This window comes from Candoia aspera, chromosome 4 (assembly GCF_035149785.1).
Source record: "Candoia aspera isolate rCanAsp1 chromosome 4, rCanAsp1.hap2, whole genome shotgun sequence".
In the NCBI taxonomy this organism is placed as follows: domain Eukaryota; kingdom Metazoa; phylum Chordata; class Lepidosauria; order Squamata; family Boidae; genus Candoia; species Candoia aspera.
This window is the reverse complement of record NC_086156.1, coordinates 61,630,324-61,653,364: the sequence shown is the minus strand read 5'-3', so window position 1 is coordinate 61,653,364 and position 23,041 is coordinate 61,630,324. Positions and strand designations below refer to the sequence as shown.

The 23,041-nt window shown below is 40.1% G+C and overlaps 1 protein-coding gene across 2 annotated transcripts in view; it reads left to right on the top strand.

Moving 5' to 3' along the window:
- Window positions 1–23,041, top strand: part of GRB10 (growth factor receptor bound protein 10) — a 113,389-nt gene that overhangs the window by 65,253 nt on the left and 25,095 nt on the right. For both annotated transcript variants that reach the window (XM_063304243.1, XM_063304244.1), the window contains exons 4-6: window positions 7,456–7,672; window positions 10,030–10,171; window positions 21,402–21,558. In XM_063304243.1, the coding sequence (XP_063160313.1) occupies window positions 7,456–7,672; window positions 10,030–10,171; window positions 21,402–21,558 (516 nt within the window). The remainder of the gene's footprint in view (window positions 1–7,455; window positions 7,673–10,029; window positions 10,172–21,401; window positions 21,559–23,041) is intronic.

Sequence of the window (23,041 nt, the reverse complement as noted above, 5' to 3'; positions counted from 1 at the left end):
TCCCCACATATAAGGCCTTGCTCTGGACAGATTTACATTACACAACACCTTGTTTCAAATGGCACGTCTAACTGCAGAATTCTACATCTTTTAAAATTGCAATCAGAATGTGCACTTCGAAATTTGGTATGTTTTTTGTAATTACTGTTTCAATAAATAGTATTAATCTCTGCCAGAAACAGAGCCACAGTCCCTGCTGTCCTCTTCATCCATTTTATAATGGATTTTTGCATGGTGTGTTTCACCAATCTATTTATACTACATTTAAAGGGTTTTAGGTTTTTCTAAAAAGCCTTTTGTGTGGTTTGTGGGACGTTTAGATGAGTGGGAGGTAGCCCAGGGAAACATGAATTTCAGGAAGTTTCCTCTCTTGCCAGGTCTTTGTGCTAGCGATGACACTGGGTATACCTGGGTCAGCCATGCATTAATACTGCAGGTTGCAGGCAAAAATCCTTAAGATCACTTTTCTGACCTTGTCAGACACGCTCAAGCAGTTTCTTAAGTGTTTTAAACCTGGGATTTTTTTTCCCAATGTAAGTTTAGTTAACTTGCACAACTTAACACTGGGTTAGTGAATTTTACCTTATTGTAAAGAATTTCAGTAATTTAGTTTCTCTTAATTTTTGGTATGTATGTATGTATGTACGTATGTATGTATTTATATCCCACCTTTATTATTTTTATAAATAACTCAAGGCGGCGAACATACCAAATACACCTTCCTCTTCCTATTTTCCCTACAGCAGCAACCGTGTGAGACGAGTTGGGCTGAGAGAGAGGGACTGGCCCAAGGTCACCCAGCCTTACTCATGCCTAAGGCAGGACTAGAATTCTCAGTTTCCTGGTTTCTAGTCTGGAGCCTTAGCCACTAGACCAAACTGGCTCAAATTAAGCAATTCACAACATGGTGCCCAAAATTAATTTATAGCGCTTACTGAAAATGAGTTTTAACATAGTTGTTGTTTATTCGTTTAGTCGCTTCCGACTCTTCGTGCCTTCATGGACCAGCCCACGCCAGAGCTTCCTGTTGGTTGTCAATACCCCCAGCTCCCCCAGGGACGAGTCCGTCACCTCTAGAATATCATCCATCCACCTTGCCCTTGGTCGGTCCCTCTTCCTTTTGCCTTCCACTCTCCCTAGCATCAGCATCTTCTCAGGGTGTCCTGTCTTCTCATTATGTGGCCAAAGTATTTCAGTTTTGCCTTTAATATCATTCCCTCAAGTGAGCAGTCTGGCTTTATTTCCTGGAGGATGGACTGGTTTGGTCTTCTTGCAGTCCGAGGCACTCTCAGAATTTTCCTCCAACACCACAGTTCCAAAGCATCGACCTTCCTTCTCTCAGCCTTCCTTATGGTCCAGCTCTCGCAGCCATATGTTACTACGGGGAACACCATTGCTTTAACTATGCGGACCTTTGTTGTCAGTGCGATGTCTCTGCTCTTAACTATTTTATTGAGATTTGTCATTGCTCTTCCCCCAAGGATTAAGCGTCTTCTGATTTCCTGACCGCAGTCAGCATCTGCAGTAATCTTCGCACCTAGAAATACAAAGTCTTTCACTGCTTCTACATTTTCTCCCTCTATTTGCCAGTTATCAATCAAGCTGGTTGCCATAATCTTGGTTTTTTTGAGGTTTAGCTGCAAGCCAGCTTTTGCACTTTCTTCTTTCACCTTCATCATAAGGCTCCTCAGTTCCTCTTCGCTTTCAGCCATCAAAGTGGTATCATCTGCATATCTGAGATTGTTAATGTTTCTTCCAGCGATTTTAACCCCAGCCTTGGATTCCTCAAGCCCAGCATGTCGCATGATGTGTTCTGCGTACAAGTTGAATAGGTAGGGTGAGAGTATACAGCCCTGCCGTACTCCTTTCCCAATCTTAAACCAGTCCGTTGTTCCGTGGTCTGTTCTTACTGTTGCTACTTGGTCGTTATACAGATTCTTCAGGAGGCAGACAAGATGACGTGGTATCCCCATACCACTAAGAACTTGCCACAATTTGTTCTGGTCCACACAGTCAAAGGCTTTAGAATAGTCAATAAAACAGAAATAGATGTTTTTCTGAAACTCCCTGGTTTTTTCCATTGTCCATCGGATATTGGCAATTTGGTCCCTAGTTCCTCTGCCTTTTCTAAACCCAGCTTGTACATCTGGCAATTCTCGCTCCATGAATTGCTGAAGTCTCCCTTGCAGGATCTTGAGCATTACCTTACTGGCATGTGAAATGAGTGCCACCATTCGATAGTTTGAACATTCTTTAGTGTTTCCGGTTTTTGGTATGGGGATATAAGTTGATTTTTTCCAGTCTGATGGCCATTCTTGTGTTTTCCAAATTTGCTAGCATATAGCTTGCATTACCTTGACAGCATCATCTCGCAAGATTTTGAACAGTTCAGCTGGGATGCCGTCATCTCCTGCTGCCTTGTTATTAGCAATGCTTCTTAAGGCCCATTCAACCTCACTCTTCAGGATGTCTGGCTCTAGCTCACTGACCACACCGTCAAAGCTATCCCCGATATTGCTATCCTTCCTATACAGGTCTTCTGTATATCCTTGCCACCTTTTCTTAATCTCTTCTTCTTCTGTTAGGTCCTTGCCATCTTTGTTTTTGATCATACCCATTTTTGCCTGGAATTCACCTCCAATGTTTCTAATTTCCTGGAAGAGGTCTCTTGTCCTTCCTATTCTATTGTCTTCTTCCACTTCCACGCATTGTTTGTTTAAAAATAATTCCTCATCTCTTCTGGCTAACCTCTGGAATTTTGCATTTAATTGGGCATATCTCCCCCTGTCACTGTTGCCTTTTGCTTGCCTTCTTTCTTGGGCTACTTCTAGTGTCCCAGCAGACAGCCATTTTGCCTTCTTGGTTTTCTCTTTCTTTGGGATGTATTTTGTTGCCGCCTCCTGAACAATGTTGCGAACTTCTGTCCGTAGTTCTTCCGGGACCCTATCTACTAAGTCCAGTCCCTAAAATCTATTCTTCACCTCCACTGCATATTCCTTAGGAATATTAGTGAGCTCATATCTAGCTGATCTGTGGGTCTTCCCTAATCTCTTTAGCCTGATCCTAAATTGTGCAATAAGAAGTTCGCGATCTGAACTACAGTCAGCTCCAGGTCTTGTTTTTACCGACTGTATAGATGTCCGCCACCTTTGGCTGCAAAGGATGTAGTCAATCTGATTTCAGTGTTGTCCATCTGGGGAAGTCCATGTATAAAGCCATCTCTTAGGTTGTTGGAAGAGAGTGTTTGTTATGCTGAGTGAGTTGTCTTGGCAACATTCTATCAGCCTATGTCCTGCTTCGTTTTGTTCTCCCAGGCCATGCTTACCTGTAATTCCAGGTGTCATTTGACTGCCCACCTTAGCATTCCAGTCTCCCGGGATGAAAATAACATCTCTTTTAGGCGTGTTGTCCAGTAGGTGCTGCAGATCCTCATAGAACTGCTCTACTTCAGCTTCTTCAGCATCTGTGGTTGGGGCGTATATTTGGATCACTGTGATGTTAGATGGCTTGCCCTGAATTCGAATTGAGATCATTCTATCGTTTTTTGGATTGAATCCAAGCACTGCTTTAGCCACTTTACTATTAATTATGAAGGCTGCTGATGTCCTGATTACCAGGAAACACACTGAGGCGAGGACTTGGTCTCTAATATTTATTAGTAGTACTTAACAAGAATCCTAACAAACTGAGAAAGCGTGGGAAAACCCAGCCATATAAACCCCAAAGGTTAAGGTGGTCCCGATCTGTGTCTCTTTGAATGGCTGAACAGTTCCTCAGTGCTACGCATGCGCTTGACAGTCTGGGTGAGAGCCCCCTGCTCGCCATCCTTACTCATTACATCTCCATTTCTTCTGTGGTCCTCTTGTCCACAGTAGTAGATCTGGTGGTCATTTGATGTGAAGTGGCCCATTCCAGTCCATTTCAGTTCAGTGATGCCCAAAATGTCTATCTTTAATCTTGACATCTCACCAATAACCACATCCAATTTGCCCTGGCTCATAGATCTTACATTCCAGGTTCCAATGGTGTGTTGATCCTTAGAACATCGGATTCGCCGTTCACCACCAGCACCGTCGGCCGCTAGCCGTCCTTTCGGCTTTGAGCTAGCTGCATCATCACGTCTGGGGCTAGTTGAACTCATCCTCTGTTCCTCCCCAGTAGCATTTTGACCATCTTCCGACCTGGGGGTCTCATCTTCTGATGGTATACCGACATATCTCTGGTTGTACTGATCCATTTAGTTTTCACGGAAGAATACTGGGGTGGGTTACCATTACCTTCCCCAGGGATCGCATTTAGTCTGACCTCTCTGTCATGACCTTCCTGTCTTTGGTGGCCCTTCACGGTTTAGCTCATGGCATCATTGAGGTGCTCAAGCTCCAGCACCACAACAAGGTAACGATCCTTTGCTGAAGGAGTTTTGACATACCTTGAGCTAATTATGAAGTGTTAACTTACAAATACTTGGCTTTTGGTCATAGGGGAAATTGGGGTAGTCGTTGTTTTGTTTTAAAGGAAGCGGTGACACCTGGTGGTTTTATGTTATAATACAACCAAATAGTGTCATAATAAATACTAATTGTTATAGCATACATTTCAGTGTTGGAATTAATATGCAGAGTTGCAACTTTATATATAAATAATTTGAAAATTGCAAATGGTGAAATCAGTGGGAAGGGAAAATGCGGAAAGTGCAGGTATTTATTTTATGAGGAGTAGCTTTTCTTAAATAACGTTTGGATGATAATACAGATATCTTTCATTTTGAGGGTGGTGGAGAGAACAAAAGTACCGTGATTTAAACAAAGAAAAAAAAGTTTGTCCGTTTCAAGCAATAGGAAATAAATCTCAAGCTTTTGATAATATTCTAAGTACCATATTTATTTATTTATTTGGAGTTTGTTTGTTAAAGAAATCTATTATAATATCTGGGGGTGGGCTGAAGTTTTATTTTTGTATCTTGAAGCCATTTCTGATATTGGAGTGGTCCTAGTTAGTTAACTTTTTGGCATGGAGATTGCCTGGCTCATTCTGTTTAGCAAAAAATGAAGACATTTAACAAACCAAAAGATGAGTGGATATATAAACTCTGATACTGCACGTTAGACTCTGTAATAAGATTGCCAGAGGAGATGCGAGGACAGAATTGGTGTCAGGTCTGCAGAGTCTGGCTCCGGTGTTTGTGTCTTTGGTTGCTGCTGAGTGTCTGTTCAGGATATGAGGACTTGTCTGTTCTCCTTCACTGGCTCTGTCCAGGGTGGGCTTTAAATCATTGGTATTGTAGCTGGCAGCAGAAAGTCTGTGTAGATACATCAAGGTTGGGGTGGGGAGCTACATAGGCAGTGGACAGAAGGCAATTGAAACAGCTAACAATAATACACAGTTCCATAACCTGTATGTTGAAATTTCTGCCTTTCAGTTTGAATACAGTTGAATCCACAGTGTCCTTTTGCCAGCAGGAGCACTAAGAAAAATTCCACTGAGGATGCTCTGATTGGAAAAAAGTGTTAATAGTTACTTTTTCCCATTCTCTTTTCATCCCAATCTTCCATTATGAGTTCATGGAGTTCAGAGACAGCAGCCTGCTGAGAAGAGCACTGAATTAAAGAAATGCTGGCATAAATCAAGTGGGAAAACTAGAATTAATAGTGAGAAAGCCAAAAAAATCTAAATGTCAGTAGTGGGAAGTGACTGTCCCTGAAAAGGAAACAGACTTGGAGATCTGATTACAGAGTATCACACACGACTGAAATAGCAACTTCGACTTGGGATTTTTGTGGTTTCTGAAGGGACGTTCCTTTGTATAAGAGAACTATTGACATTACTTCCAAATTGTGATATAGATCTAAGAACATTTTGGGGATCTGCCACAGTATGCTTGAGAGGTTTGAACTGGGAAATGTCCGTGTCAGCTGGGAGTGTTATCTTTTTACTGGAGTCTGTCCTGTAGCAGATTATTTTTAGGTAGGTGTCTAGCTCTGTTGATTTGATTTTTTCACTTTGTTGATGGGTATTGTAGATTGAGAAACACCTCATATAAAATCTTTAAAATTGTTTATTACTGTCCAGATATTATTATTATTATTATTATTATTATTATTATTATTATTATTATTATTTATTAGATTTTCTGATCTAGGCAGTGTATTTAGTGGTATGTTCTGGTTAAGCTGGAAGTGGATTTGGATATAAGTAGTTCTTTCATATCCATTCCATGTTTTCATAACGTACAGACAGCAAACTTGTTTCATGGATTGATCTAGCTGTGGTGATTAGTGGAGTCAGTTTAGTAAAATGATATTTTTTATTTGCTTACTGTCTCTGAATCCAGGTTACAATGATGTTTTAAGAATCTCAGATCAAGAAGAGGCTTTGGGAACCAGAAGTGTAACAGTATTATTTTAAAGTAGCCATGACATTTATCATAATGTAAAGCAATCTTTTTGACAATAATACCCATGACAGATGGGGATTATCAGAAGATCCACGTGCTCCACTAAACTGAAGTACTTTTATTTAATTGCAGGTTGACAGAGTTGGGTAGATCAGTGTACTTGTAGCATCATCAAGGATAATATGCCTTATGATTTCTGTTGACCAATTTAACATGTTTTCATTCAACTATTGCTTTCTGAATGGTCACTGCTATTTATTTATTTATTTGTCAAATTTACCACCGCCCATCTCCCCCCTAAGGAGGGACTCTGGGCAGTTTACAATAGAAGTAAAATTTAAAATTCAATACGAATTATAAATAATCCATTAAATATAGATATAAATAGAAGATAAAAATATAATGTGCAATAAAATCCAGATGGCAGTGAGGTTCTACTTCAGTCTCTGAATATATAAGGGGCCATTCTAGGGTGCCAGTCATCCCCAAGAATGACTACTCCCCTCCCCACCCCAGGTGAGATGACAAAACCGTCTTCAATTTTTTTATGGAAGTCCAGGAGAGAGGGGGCTTGCCTCACCTCTGGGGGAAGAATGTTCCAGAGGGCGGGAGCTGCTGCAGAGAAGGCCTGCTTCCTGAACCCCGCCAGATTGAATTCCCTTACAGACGTGGTCTGTAACATGCCCTCTCTGCATGACCAGATGGGACAGGTCGATGTAATGGGGATGAGACGGTCCCTCAGGTGACATGAACCCATGCCATGTAGGGCTTTAAAGGTAATAACCAACACCTAATAATGTGGTTATTGCTGTCTTTGTGTACAATGTTTTCCATTTCTTCTAAATTCATTGTTTACAGTCATATATACATCTACTATACTTGCAACATGGCAAAATACTTCATGTGTCTGATGAAGTGGAATGTATTTCAGAAGATATGTGTTACGTGGACATTGAGTTCAGCGTACTTATATAAGAGTGGTATAAGAAAACAGATTTTAATTTTAGCTTTGTATTTTGTTGCTTCTGATCTTCAGTGTTAATCTCTTTGTATTCTTTCAGATGATGATGTGGACTTGGAAGCTTTAGTTAACAATATGAACTCCTCATTTGAAAGTCTGTGTTCCACCTTCAGTATGCATTCAGAAAGCACACCACTCCTTCAGAATGGCCAGCTAAATCGCAGCCAGCTGTTAGCTTCAGGAACTAATTCGCTGCATCCAGTGTCCCCACGACAGAAAATACAGAGGTCTCAACCAGTTCGCATCATGGCAGTCAGGTACGTGACCAGTGCAACAATGATCCTTTTCAGCAAACCATTGTAGCCCTAAGATTTGGGGTCTGAGTGACCTTAAAAACTTAGTAGGATACATTATCCCTCTGCTTCGGTGCAGAAAGTGGTATCTCAGTGGTCCCATCTGAGTTCTCTAGGGCTCATAGCACATAAACACACTTATTTAGTACAGCATTTCTCTGAGCTTGTTGGTTGCAGTGTGCATTTTTCTCAGAAAAATTGTTTTGTTTTTATGAATATAAATGTTAAGCAATGGCTTCAGTCCATTTGTTGCAACTAAAATACCGACTGACCTGTTGCCGCAGCCTGACGTCAGGGTCCATGTTTAGCTTGGCCCCACCCCAAATGGGGGGCAGTTTCCAGCAGCACCACATGGAGGAATGGACCATCGCCACCTGTCACAGCCATTTTGGACTCCATCTGAACATAAAGAAAACTGAGTATCTAGAGACTGTAACCACCCATGGGATGCTCCAAATAAATGAAGAAAACTTAAAGAAGGTGGATATCTTTCGGTACCTTGGCTCCCATCTCCAAGGTGATGGTGGCATCAGTGGTTATATGCGAGTGAGGGTGAATGCGGCCTGGTTGCACTGGCGAGAACTCACCAGTGTGGTTTGTGACAAACAAATACTAACCTGTCTCAAATCTAAGATCTGTAAGACGATCGGTTGCCCTGTGGCACTGTATGGAACCAAGTGTTGGGCAGCAACAAAGGGTATAGAGAGCTGCCTCCATGTTATGGAAATGTGTATGCTCCGTTGGATATTGGGCATCTCCCTGCTCGAGCCCTGAGGATGCAGACAATCGGGCAAAGTGGCGTTTCAGGATCTGAAAAGCAGACCCTGCAATAGTGGGAAAATGCTAGGGAGAAGGAGAAGAAGAGATGTTAAGCGCTGGCAACTTGAAACCCATTTCTTCTTTTTTGTATGAGTCAGTGTTCTGAATGTGCTTTCTCTTAAGGCTGTACTTAATTGAAGTACAGCATCCTTCTACACTGACAGATAACTTTTGGAAGTTCTGGACGGAGGCAAGAAAGAGGCTGGAAAATGAATAGCTCATGCATGGGTCTTTCTGAGCCTCTGCACTGAAAAGGATTGAATGTCCTGAGCAAAGGCTGAACAGGGTACCCAGAGTGGAAGCTGAAGGCAAAGCTGGGTCAGCAAGCAGCTTCCTGTTTGCTTGTTTGTTTAATCAACTTATAGGCCTTCTCAGTTGCCAGAGCAACTCTAGGTTGCATACAACAATATACAGCTCTTTTCTTAAAATAAACTATTTACCCCAGCACACTGTTTAAAAATGACTAAATATACTTGGTAGGAAGTAAATCTCACTGAACTCAGAGGGCCTTGTTTCTGAATAAATGTTAAGATCACAGCATTTCAGATGTTGAGAATTCTTTAAAAATTAGTGTCCATTAAGTCAGATTAGAAACAGATTTGTGTCTAAGTAAATTTAATTTAAAAAAGAGCCTTGTGTGGTGCAGAGTGGTAGGCGGCAGTATTGCAGCTGAAGCTCTCCCCACGACCTGAGTTCGATCCCAGCGGAAGCTGGATTCTTGGGTAGACAGCTCAGGTTGACTCAGCCTTCCATCCTTGCTAGGTCGGTAAAATGAGTACCCAGCTTGCTGGGGAAGGCGACGACTGGGGAAGGCAATGGCAAACCACCCTGCTGTAGTCTGCCAAGAAAATGTCGTGAAAGCAGCGTCCCCCCAAAGGGTCAGACATGACTTGGTGCTTGCACAGGAGACCTTTCACTTTCACACAAATTTAATTTAAGGGCAAAACAGAGGTAATTGAACAATAAAAGAAAACTGTGGTGCAGAATACCTTCAGCTATGAGAAAAAGTCAATATAATAAGCAGAATGTGAAAGAAAAAAACATAGTTATCATGTGATGCTGCTGAAAAACTTTATAAAATACAAATGTAAATAGCTTTATTCTATTGTAGGCTACATTAGTATCTGTAAACTTCTAGAAGTGCTATTTTTTCTAATACAGGAAGAAAACTTAGAAATTCATTTTTACATATCCTCCAGGAAACAAAAACTACCCATGAAATACCCCTGGCCTAAATATGATTATTGAATTAGCTGTTATTATGATGCTTCTGAACAGAATTAGCAAGATATTAGAAAAAACGGTAGGCCTAATTTTTAAATAGGTATTTAAAAGTAGAGTTAAGATGTGGGATCTTGTGCTGCTGCTGGGTCACACATGAATCCCCCCCCCTTTTTTTTTTGTTTTGGTGACCTTAACCATGGTTCTCATTTCTGTCCCACTTTAACTAATCCTAACTAGCCTTTCAGACTTCTATCTGAAAATTTCTGTATGTTCTGTAGACGTCTGCAAGAGGAAGAGCAACAATTCAGAACATCCTCTTTGCCTGCCATTCCAAATCCTTTCCCTGAACTTTGCAGCCCTACAAACTCACCTGTGCTGGCACCTGGATCTCTTCCTCAGAGTCAGCCTATGGATAAGCAAGTGAGTGAGCCTTTTCTTTGCATTTTTGGGAGTGGCTGGTGTTAATATTGACATTTCTTAGTTTTCTTGAGATCACTGATCACATTGTCATCATAAAAAAACGGAGAGAAGAAATGTTATATTGCTAAAAATAAACCTGTCCTTTGAGCAATATAAACATTTAACACCAAATCCCAGTTTTATGCAGACTTCATTTTTCTTTTAAATCAGCTCAAAATAAGTTTCAGTTTAAAATTGATTTACAGTGAGTAGAACAAAAAAGTTTGGTATCTTTTTAACTGTAAGCAATTACTATTCACTTTGGAAGTATAAAAATTCTTCATGAAGTTCACAATAATTTGATTTATTCTGGGCGTCTGGGATTTTTAACCATCTTGTTGCTGATATAATATTGAATAAGGTTCTACAATTGCCATATTAACATAAACCCTTTTAATTTTCAAATTAGGTGTTAATTATTTTTTTTATTCTGCTTTGATTTTCAAATTAAAGAAGAAAAGGAAAAAGGGCTAACAAGGAAGAATCATGAGATGCTGTAGTTGATCAAAGGGTGTCCTAAATACTGTTTTTAGCATAAAGACCTTCGTATAACTGCACACAATAGAATTGCTGTTGCTCAGGGTTGTGAGGTGAAGAAACCCTTTGCTTCCGAATTGATTTCATAGCCATAATGAAGCAGCCAAAATCAGAGTGCAACTATTGCTGAACTTTTGAACCTAGTGCTGTCAACTCTTAACAGGCAATAGCACCGAAAAGCTTGACATAGAAGCATCTTTCCAAACACTTGATTTTTTTAATGGAAATTACTCATGTAAATAAGCAATATTAAAACAGGAGTCATGCAAGCTTGTACCTTTTCCTGGAGGACTCTGATGTTAGAGTCCCAAAAATCCCTGTCTCCTGTTGGACAAGCACCAACGAAGTGGGAAGACCCAGATTTTGTTAAAAATGTCTTTCTTTGTGCAGTGGAGAGCAATGGAGAGCTACAGTAGAGATGAAGTTTTGCATATGAGGAAAAGAGAGAAGGAGAAGGGATATATGATGATCAATTAATCAAGGGCATTTGATTAGCAGCACCTGGCTGCTACTTAACCTCTTAATGCATATGGAAGCAGTAAGGGTGTGCTTACTTTTTCACACATGGCCTCTCCATTCTGGCTTTATTTTTGTAAAATGAATAATGACACGGTGTGATATGTCATCTGTTGTTGTTCATCTGAGGTTGCCTTTACCTAATTTTAAGACCTGCTGAGGACCAGATGATTTTTATTATGTCCTGATAAGTAAAACCATAGAACTTGAAGAGGGTGTACTTTCTTTTTCACATGACTGTATATATTTAGGCTATCTTTTGAAAGTAGCCTAAATGTTTGTCTTGTTTTCAACATGTAGCAGAGGGATAGTTAGAACCCAAGTCCTGCCAAAAATTCTCCTCAATCTGTTGATAGAAAAAGTGTCCTGGTAGCCTTAAAGATTCTGCCTGGGAATATTTCAGTTCACCCTTTATGCTGATTTTCTGTCAAATTGGAGAAATTCTTTTTGAAGATGGGACAACCTGGATTTCTGTTTTTTAATTGCTCCTGGAGCCATAGGTGCAGAAATAGCATAACAGTTTTTTAGATTAATTATAGCTTGTTAGATTTGATCCTTCGGATTTTTTGAAGAAAATGCTGGTCAAGTTAGCTTTTCAAGTTTTTTTAAAATAGCTAAATAATAACAGCAGACTAGTCATTCTGACTGAGTGATTAAATAGAGATAGCTAATTCGATCATTGATAGTATATTATTGACTATCAATTTGAGGGATTATTTGGAAGTTCTTCTGCATCAGTATGCGTTGGAGATTGTAGTAAACACTTCTGGAGATTTTCCCCCTCTCCCCCACACAAGTATGGACATTTCTAAATACATATATCTGGGTATGCATATATACCTGTTAGAAACTAGGTTAATTAAATTTAATTAAATTAAGTAAAATTAATTGCTAGTAAAATAACCAGTTTAGAAAATTAATTGATACTTCAGTGTTCTGTAAGGTACAAACCATTCTCATACACAGAAACAAGCAAGTGCACACACAAACACGTATCTCCTTCATTCCAGCAGAAATGGTGAAGAAGATAGTATGAAATTTGGTTAAGGGGAAGGTGTGGCTATATTGGGAAAGAAATGAAAAAGAAACATAGAACAAAACTTGGTGAGAGTGAGGAATACAGGTAACTGCACATGTCGCAAAAAAGGTTAAGAATCACTAAAAAAAATTGCCTCCTAGCAAGAAATGATCATCAAAGCATCTATGCTTTTTAGCTGTGTTTGCATTCATTTGCATTTCCTAACTCATTCCTTGTTGTCCACAATTCTCATCAGCAGATACAGCATTTTCAACTTACAGATAACTGTCATTGTTTTGGGAGGGGGACTCTACTTTCTATCTGGAAGTATGATGTGTAATTCTTTCAAATGGCTATCCTTACGCATGAAGCTACAGCAAAGGATCATTACCTTGTCGTGGTGCTGGAGCTTGAGCACCTCAATGATGCCATGAGCTAAACCGTGAAGGGCCACCCAAGACGGGAAGGTCATGACAGAGGTCAGACTAAATGCGATCCCTGGGGAAGGTAACGGCAACCCACCCCACTATTCTTGCCCTGAAAACTAAATGGATCAGTACAACCAGAGATATGTCGGTATACCATCGGAAGATGAGACCCCCAGGTCGGAAGATGGTCAAAATGCTACTGGGGAGGAACAGAGGATGAGCTCAACTAGCCCCAGACGTGATGACGCAGGTAGCTCAAAGCCGAAAGGACGGCTAGCGGCCGACGGTGCTGGCGGTGAACGGAGAATCCGATGTTCAAAGGATCAACACACCATTGGAACCTGGAATGTCAGATCTATGAGTCAGGGCAAATTGGATGTGGTTATTGGTGAGATGTCAAGATTAAAGATAGACATTTTGGGCGTCACTGAACTGAAATGGACTGGAATGGGCCACTTCACATCAAATGACCACCAGATCTACTACTGTGGACAAGAGGACCACAGAAGAAATGGAGTAGCCTTCATAATTAATAGTAAAGTGGCTAAAGCAGTGCTTGGATTCAATCCAAAAAACGATAGAATGATCTCAATTCGAATTCAGGGCAAGCCATCTAACATCACAGTGATCCAAATATACGCCCCAACCACAGATGCTGAAGAAGCTGAAGTAGAGCAGTTCTATGAGGATCTGCAGCACCTACTGGACAACACGCCTAAAAGAGATGTTATTTTCATCCCGGGAGACTGGAATGCTAAGGTGGGCAGTCAAATGACACCTGGAATTACAGGTAAGCATGGCCTGGGAGAACAAAACGAAGCAGGACATAGGCTGATAGAATGTTGCCAAGACAACTCACTCAGCATAACAAACACTCTCTTCCAACAACCTAAGAGATGGCTTTATACATGGACTTCCCCAGATGGACAACACTGAAATCAGATTGACTACATCCTTTGCAGCCAAAGGTGGCGGACATCTATACAGTCGGTAAAAACAAGACCTGGAGCTGACTGTAGTTCAGATCGCGAACTTCTTATTGCACAATTTAGGATCAGGCTAAAGAGATTAGGGAAGACCCACAGATCAGCTAGATATGAGCTCACTAATATTCCTAAGGAATATACAGTGGAGGTGAAGAATAGATTTTAGGGACTGGACTTAGTAGATAGGGTCCCGGAAGAACTACGGACAGAAGTTCGCAACATTGTTCAGGAGGCGGCAACAAAATACATCCCAAAGAAAGAGAAAACCAAGAAGGCAAAATGGCTGTCTGCTGGGACACTAGAAGTAGCCCAAGAAAGAAGGCAAGCAAAAGGCAACAGTGACAGGGGGAGATATGCCCAATTAAATGCAAAATTCCAGAGGTTAGCCAGAAGAGATGAGGAATTATTTTTAAACAAACAATGCGTGGAAGTGGAAGAAGACAATAGAATAGGAAGGACAAGAGACCTCTTCCAGGAAATTAGAAACATTGGAGGTGAATTCCAGGCAAAAATGGGTATGATCAAAAACAAAGATGGCAAGGACCTAACAGAAGAAGAAGAGATTAAGAAAAGGTGGCAAGGATATACAGAAGACCTGTATAGGAAGGATAGCAATATCGGGGATAGCTTTGACGGTGTGGTCAGTGAGCTAGAGCCAGACATCCTGAAGAGTGAGGTTGAATGGGCCTTAAGAAGCATTGCTAATAACAAGGCAGCAGGAGATGACGGCATCCCAGCTGAACTGTTCAAAATCTTGCGAGATGATGCTGTCAAGGTAATGCAAGCTATATGCTAGCAAATTTGGAAAACACAAGAATGGCCATCAGACTGGAAAAAATCAACTTATATCCCCATACCAAAAACCGGAAACACTAAAGAATGTTCAAACTATCGAATGGTGGCACTCATTTCACATGCCAGTAAGGTAATGCTCAAGATCCTGCAAGGGAGACTTCAGCAATTCATGGAGCGAGAATTGCCAGATGTACAAGCTGGGTTTAGAAAAGGCAGAGGAACTAGGGACCAAATTGCCAATATCCGATGGACAATGGAAAAAACCAGGGAGTTTCAGAAAAACATCTATTTCTGTTTTATTGACTATTCTAAAGCCTTTGACTGTGTGGACCAGAACAAATTGTGGCAAGTTCTTAGTGGTATGGGGATACCACGTCATCTTGTCTGCCTCCTGAAGAATCTGTATAACGACCAAGTAGCAACAGTAAGAACAGACCACGGAACAACGGACTGGTTTAAGATTGGGAAAGGAGTACGGCAGGGCTGTATACTCTCACCCTACCTATTCAACTTGTACGCAGAACACATCATGCGACATGCTGGGCTTGAGGAATCCAAGGCTGGGGTTAAAATCGCTGGAAGAAACATTAACAATCTCAGATATGCAGATGATACCACTTTGATGGCTGAAAGCGAAGAGGAACTGAGGAGCCTTATGATGAAGGTGAAAGAAGAAAGTGCAAAAGCTGGCTTGCAGCTAAACCTCAAAAAAACCAAGATTATGGCAACCAGCTTGATTGATAACTGGCAAATAGAGGGAGAAAATGTAGAAGCAGTGAAAGACTTTGTATTTCTAGGTGCGAAGATTACTGCAGATGCTGACTGCGGTCAGGAAATCAGAAGACGCTTAATCCTTGGGGGAAGAGCAATGACAAATCTCAATAAAATAGTTAAGAGCAGAGACATCGCACTGACAACAAAGGTCCGCATAGTTAAAGCAATGGTGTTCCCCGTAGTAACATATGGCTGCGAGAGCTGGACCATAAGGAAGGCTGAGAGAAGGAAGGTCGATGCTTTGGAACTGTGGTGTTGGAGGAAAATTCTGAGAGTGCCTTGGACTGCCAGAAGATCAAACCAGTCCATCCTCCAGGAAATAAAGCCAGACTGCTCACTTGAGGGAATGATATTAAAGGCAAAACTGAAATACTTTAGCCACATAATGAGAAGACAGGACTCCCTGGAGAAGATGCTGATGCTGATGCTAGGGAGAGTGGAAGGCAAAAGGAAGAGGGACCGACCAAGGGCAAGGTGGATGGATGATATTCTAGAGGTGACGGACTCGTCCCTGGGGGAGCTGGGGGTATTGACAACCAACAGGAAGCTCTGGCGTGGGCTGGTCCATGAAGGCACGAAGAGTCGGAAGCGACTAAACGAATAAACAACAACTATGTTAAAACTCATTTTCAGTAAGCGCTATAAATTAATTTTGGGCACCATGTTGTGAATTGCTTAATTTGAGCCAGTTTGGTCTAGTGGCTAAGGCTCCAGACTAGAAACCAGGAAACTGAGAATTCTAGTCCTGCCTTAGGCATGAGTAAGGCTGGGTGACCTTGGGCCAGTCCCTCTCTCTCAGCCCAACTCGTCTCACACGGTTGCTGCTGTAGGGAAAATAGGAAGAGGAAGGTGTATTTGGTATGTTCGCCGCCTTGAGTTATTTATAAAAATAATAAAGGTGGGATATAAATACATACATACGTACATACATACATACATACCAAAAATTAAGAGAAACTAAATTACTGAAATTCTTTACAATAAGGTAAAATTCACTAACCCAGTGTTAAGTTGTGCAAGTTAACTAAACTTACATTGGGAAAAAAAATCCCAGGTTTAAAACACTTAAGAAACTGCTTGAGCGTGTCTGACAAGGTCAGAAAAGTGATCTTAAGGATTTTTGCCTGCAACCTGCAGTATTAATGCATGGCTGACCCAGGTATACCCAGTGTCATCGCTAGCACAAAGACCTGGCAAGAGAGGAAACTTCCTGAAATTCATGTTTCCCTGGGCTACCTCCCACTCATCTAAACGTCCCACAAACCACACAAAAGGCTTTTTAGAAAAACCTAAAACCCTTTAAATGTAGTATAAATAGATTGGTGAAACACACCATGCAAAAATCCATTATAAAATGGATGAAGAGGACAGCAGGGACTGTGGCTCTGTTTCTGGCAGAGATTAATACTATTTATTGAAACAGTAATTACAAAAAACATACCAAATTTCGAAGTGCACATTCTGATTGCAATTTTAAAAGATGTAGAATTCTGCAGTTAGACGTGCCATTTGAAACAAGGTGTTGTGTAATGTAAATCTGTCCAGAGCAAGGCCTTATATGTGGGGAGTATTTGGGGAGAGGATATCAGGAAGCAATGATGTGCTGGAGCTGGCTCGTACTGATTCGCAAGAGCCGATCATTAAACTTTCAGCAATGTTGAAAACCAGTTGTTAAACAAAGCCATTATTCCAAATGAATAATGCCACACATACCCACTGATATACTGTACCCATCTCAACCATCCTCCTTCAGGGCTTGTCAAGGGCAAATAGAAAGTGAAATGGGGAAGGAAGAAAGTAAGAGGAGGTGTGCACATGCGGAGAAGAACATGTAACACCACACGTGCCCGTTATATTGACACTGAAGCTCAGAAAAAGAAGGGAGCAGTCTTGATGACAGGCAAGGCTTTCATTGTTGATTGATCATCAAGTCTTTCAACCCTCTGTGATTCACCCATACCTTGCACATGCTAGGCTGACTTCAGGTTAGTGTCTTTCTCTCTTCTATGGTTAGAATGGCTGTTTGCATGTAGGAGGTAAGGACTAAGGTCAGGGAGCCTCTAACTGGATAAGACAGGTAACTACACTTGACTCTTTTCATTATAGCAAATAAAGGTAGATGCCAGTTTGCAAAGTGCTGAAGAGAAGCAGGGTTAGCTTTTATCTAATGTTATAATCTATTCATAGTTGCTGTTGCTAAAAAGGTGAAGAAGACTATATATCTCAGATTTGTTTAATGCTGGTTTCCAGTTGGAATTACTTTAGCCACAAATTCCTTTGTTCCCTATAATGAAAATATGCTTTGGTGATCTCTAGGTTTTGTGCTTCCATCCTGTATACATGAAGAAGGGGAGGGTTTTAAAAGGTTACAGTTTGGAACAAACTGCAGTTATTTGTAAAACAGATTCTAGCTTGTTTAAATTAATTCTGGAATGAAGAACCTTAATGTTGCAAGAAGTTTCAGTTTTTTCTAAATAAAACCTTGGCTTGGCATTTCTTTTTTCACAGTCTGTTCCCCTCAGCATGTTCTCATGCTGAGAATCATGAGTAAGGCTGTAGCACCATTCCTAACACATAGTACCTGCACTATATAAATAACAGTAATACAGACCTACCTATCTTACAGTATATGAGAGGTAGAGAATCTTTTTGAAGCCTCTGTGGAAGTTCTATATTGCCAAGAAAACCTCATAGCCACAACCATTTGGGACACATGTCAAAGATGGGTGCCTCTTGTAAGCAAAAAGAAAAAAAAAAGGTCAAGCCTACCCCCTCTGTTTTTTTCTTTCTTTCATGCATTTGCTTCCCCCACTTACTCATACATAATCCCATAATGCACAGCTCAGTCACTCCCACTCACATATACCTCATATCTATACCTCATTCGGGTATAACAATTAGGAAGCCTCGGGAGGGAGGCTTTTATTATTGGATGGGGTGAGATGTTACTCTGGGGAAATTGCAATGTGTGTCGAGGGTTAACCACCATTCTTCCCCCACCCTCTTGTTATGAGGTGGCTTAGGATTCTGCAACTGAGTGTCTTTTCTGTGCTGCTCTTAAGCTTGAATGTAAAGCTGTTTATGCTGTCTAATTGCTATGCAGCAGCAGGAGCAGAACCAATTAGAGAAATTTCCTATTTTATAAATCTATGTAATTTATAATTCACATATAATTTTATATATATATTATACATATATATATATATATAATGTATTTTAATATAATTTTATTATATTAAAATGCATTATATGTAATTATATAATTATAATCCTAAAATTATTAAATAATTTCAAATAATTTTATATGATTGCATATGATTTATAAACTTATATATAAATTATTAATATGTTTATATAAATTTCCATCTACTGTATATTGGCTGTTATAGTTCTTACAGTGGTGGCAGAATTACAACAAATATTTTGGCACCAATGCGGTGGTAACTACATAGAAGTCCTCCATAAATGTCAGCGTTACTCTCTTGAGATTTGGTGAATGGGTGAGTGTATTGGTTCAATGTGAACAGTGAGTCCCTGAGTTAAAACTTTTCCCAGCTGTGACCTCACTAGATAGCCACTGTCTGTCTGTCTGTCTGTCTCAGCCTAGTAATTGTGATATAGAGGTAATATTTGCAAGTGGCTTTTCAGTAACTTGAGAATTAGTAAACAGTATATGAAACATGTTTGCTACTTTGGTAACTCTTTCCCATATCTCCCTGGTTCCCCATGGTAGAAAACTTCGTTCATATGCCATTTACAAAGTAAAGTTTGGGCAGCAGTTGATGTGATTAGGTTATACCTAAATCTATGCCATAATCTATTGGTTACTTTAAAGTTCTATAAAACATTATTTTTGCTGCAATAAGTTTTACCTGATCACCCTTCTGAAATGAACTCGCTAAGGGAGAGAAGGGAACTTAAAAAGAGGCGGCTGCTGCTGCTGCTGCTGCTGCTGCTGCTGCTGCTGAGCAGATTTTTCAGGAAATGCATTGGTTCTTTGGCTGCCCCCAGTAATGACTAAACATAATGCATATCTTTTCTACCAGTAATAACATTTCCATTAAAGCAGTTGAACCTGACTTAGTTAGTTTATATCCAGTTGAGTAAGAAATATTCTGCCTCAATGGGGAAAATAAAGTCCCCAAGATCCTGATTTAAAAGGATCTTACCAGTATATACACAAAACTTTGAGGTGCATTATTTATTTCTAGGCTAGTGTTTAAAAAAAACACACTTGTTTTTGGATGTGCAGGAATTTTATGAAGCTAGAACACTTTTCAGAGTTACATGAATAAGGATTCCCCTTCCCCCTCCTTCTGAAAGAGCTGGCTCATCCTGCTTGTCAAAAGATGCTGTTTCCTGAATGCACCAGCTTTGAGTCGTTTTTTTTTCCCCATTTAAATTTTAACTCCTCCCTAATCATGCCTCTCCATGCACATGCAACTCTATGCTGAGCCGAAAGTGGGTGGAGAAGTGGCTGTCGAGGCATTAGATTAATGCAGCTGCTAAGGCAGCGTGGGGTCCCATTCTTAAATATACAGTATAACACGAGTTCATCTGGAACGGCCAGGTGAATCCTTTGAATTTATGGTAGCTCATCAGCCCCCCTAGAAAGTCATTGCTGAGCTTCTGATAAGCAGAGTGGGAGGGAGCAAGCTGGCGGGGGGAGCAGTAGTATTAGAAGCTTGGAGAAAGAAGTTCAAGGGCTTAACTTGCAAACATGACATCAGCTGCTTCCACGAGGTGGGGAATGGAGAGGGATTTGCCAAAGAGATCAGCAGTTCAAGGAGCAGGTCAGGTTTGGGCTGCGGAATTTTGCTCTTTTGAACTTTTGTGATCCTGGCGAATGATTTCTGGGTTATGTGCTGTTCTTTTTTTAAATGCATGTGGGTGGTCATAAAGGAAGAAAATTCTTCCTGGGGGGCATAATTTGGACGTCTGTGAGTTCTGTGGAAATGATTACATCAGTCACAAAAAGGGCTAGGATTGGTCTGTACAGTGTGGTTTGATTCACTACCTAAAAGATGGTGTGTAACCCTTTGAGGGAAGCTCTGCCTCCCCCAGAAAATGGTGCACACGCCACCAGGGCTTGCTGACACGAATCCATTGAAATAACCTGAGTTGCTTGAGCTTGGAGTTTCAAAGGGCTGGAAGAGGCAGAGAACAACCTTTCTGAACAAGAAATCTGTATTTTAAAATGCCATCTTGTTCTCCTGACTGCTGCTTTGTGCATACTGGTGAGGTAAGATGCTTTCTTTTCCTCCCTCCTCCCCCAACTTAGCATATGAAGTTAATACAGGGTTAAATCTTATATTAAATCTTAATACAAGGTTAACCTGTGAATGGGATTCTTTGGGAATTCTTTTTGCAGGGTTAATACTATTTATTAATATTGATTAAAACAGTATTAATCAGTAATGGGGAATTACCCATTTAATGAAGATTCATAAGTTGACAGCAGACTACAGTCTCATCTTACTAATGATTAAGGATAATGCTTTTATTTTTTATTCTTTTTTATTCTTTATTTTTAATTATTAGTATATTTAGTTGTAAGAAAGTATTGGATTTTGTGATATGGGGTGGAAGAAGTATAACTGGTGCTTGCAATTAATCTGTTTTAAATGATTTCAGTTCCAAATTAGACAAACTTTAGTGCTAAACAAGATAGCTGTGTTTTAATTGATAATCTTTTATTTGATTTTTTTGGGTGGTAAAACACTCCAGGGCAAAAGACCTTGAAGTGAAGAATATGTGATTAATCTTGTCCCCTCACCACCCCTGCCAATAGTTCGAAGCCCTAATATTGCATTTATTATTCATATTAAAATAGTTGTAAGGACTCATTTTTCAAAGACTCTTAGCTTCTTGGTTTTCTAGCAAAGATACATTGTATGTATAGGGTAGTGTGTGTGATCTTTAATAGCTTTACTTCTCATGACTCCCAAACCAGATAAATTGTCCAAACAGGCTTAAGTTGCAGCATTTTATTGCCCCAGGGTGCAGAGGTTCATTATTATAACCCAGAGTGTGCCCAGCATTGATTATGTATAGTAACTGTTAAATTTCTTTTTCTTTTAATGTTTTTTGGAAGACATTGCTGCTATCTATAAACTGTATCATTTTTTGTATTGCAGGATATAAAAGTTTTTAGTGAAGATGGGACTTGCAAGGTGGTTGAGATCTTAGCAGATATGACAGCCCGGGACCTCTGCCAGTTGCTTGTTTACAAAAGTCATTGTGTGGATGACAACAGCTGGGCCCTAGTGGAGCATCACCCTCTCATAGGATTAGGTATGAAGGAATTCAGAAAGGAAGTCTGTTATAAACTTGAATTTCCATTAATAAGGAAATGGGTCCACTCTGTTGGGGTAATCTGTTATAGATTATATGAAGAAATTTGTACAAGTAAAAAGGGAAAAATATAAACATTTGACAGGTGTTTAAGTAACTTAGGAGATGAATGTATGTGTGTTGCATAAACAACAGGACTTTTAAAATATATTCCTGTTGATATTTGCCTGTCAGTTCTGACTATCATATATTTTATGACCACTGATATATGCATATGCTTCCTCTGCATTTAAATATTGGCAGATGTATGCTGCCAATCTTTTAGGTAATAATAAGCATCATTGTATATCTGACTTCTACCATGACATTAATGGGAATCTGATCATATACTGTAATGTACACATTTCTGCTTGCATTGATGACTTCTTTTGGGGGGGCATGTCTGTTACCACAGCAATGGATGGACTTCTATTTGGATAATTAGCAGAGAGTCAGATTTCCTTGTAAGGTAAGAACCAGTGGAGATACTTGGAGGTTTGAGCACATGGCATCATGAAAGTCTACTTAAGACTAGTCTGACACAAGCTAGGATTGTGCTTCCTTAAATTTAATTTTATGGAAGTGAAAATGGCAGCACACTTCATGTTGCATTGTAAGGAAATCTTGCATAGACTTGGAATCTCTGTTTTTAAGCAGCTGTTCTTGCACCTACTGAAATTAAGGAACCATGGTTACAGTAAGAGAAGAACAACCAAGAAGAATAATTTTAATGCCTTATAGTTGAAAATATCTTAGATAGTGATCCCTCTCCCTCTCCATTCTTTCAAATACAGCAGTGGTGAACTAGTACTATTCAACCAGCTCTTAAAATCTTATTTTAAAAAATGCATAGTAAGACTTTTAGAAAGACACAGGTAAACTCATAAATGGATATGAAGACTACTGCTGCACTGATAGTATTCTTTCTCTCTCTCATTCTCTCTTAGATTGGAATTCATTTTAAAATTCTAGGTTCTTTTTATAATCTTTAAAAAATGGTTTTCTATGGTTTGAAGTTGGTTGCTTCAATAAATTATAGTTAAAATTTATTTATTTGATTTCTATAGCCGCCCATCTCAGTGAGTGACTCTGGGTGGCTACAGAATTACCCCTAGCTTTTCAAAATTTGTGCACACTACTAACTTGCAGTTAACTAAACAATGGATGTGAAAGTTTCTGGTCTCCTTTCTGAGGTTTCACTGTAAGAAGAAAGTGGAAAGGTCAACTTGACAGCATGAGGCATGTTCTTGTAATGCTAACACTAATTTACAGGCCCGCAACTAGGGTCTGTGTCACCTGGGGCAAACATGGATTCCGTGCCCATTTTGGCGCCTCCCCAGCGCAGTGCCCAAGGCACATGCCTCACTTGCCCCCCCGCCCAGTTGCGGCCCTGCTAATTTAGTACTGTATATGTTAACATCCAAGCTGCTTGTTTTGAATTGCC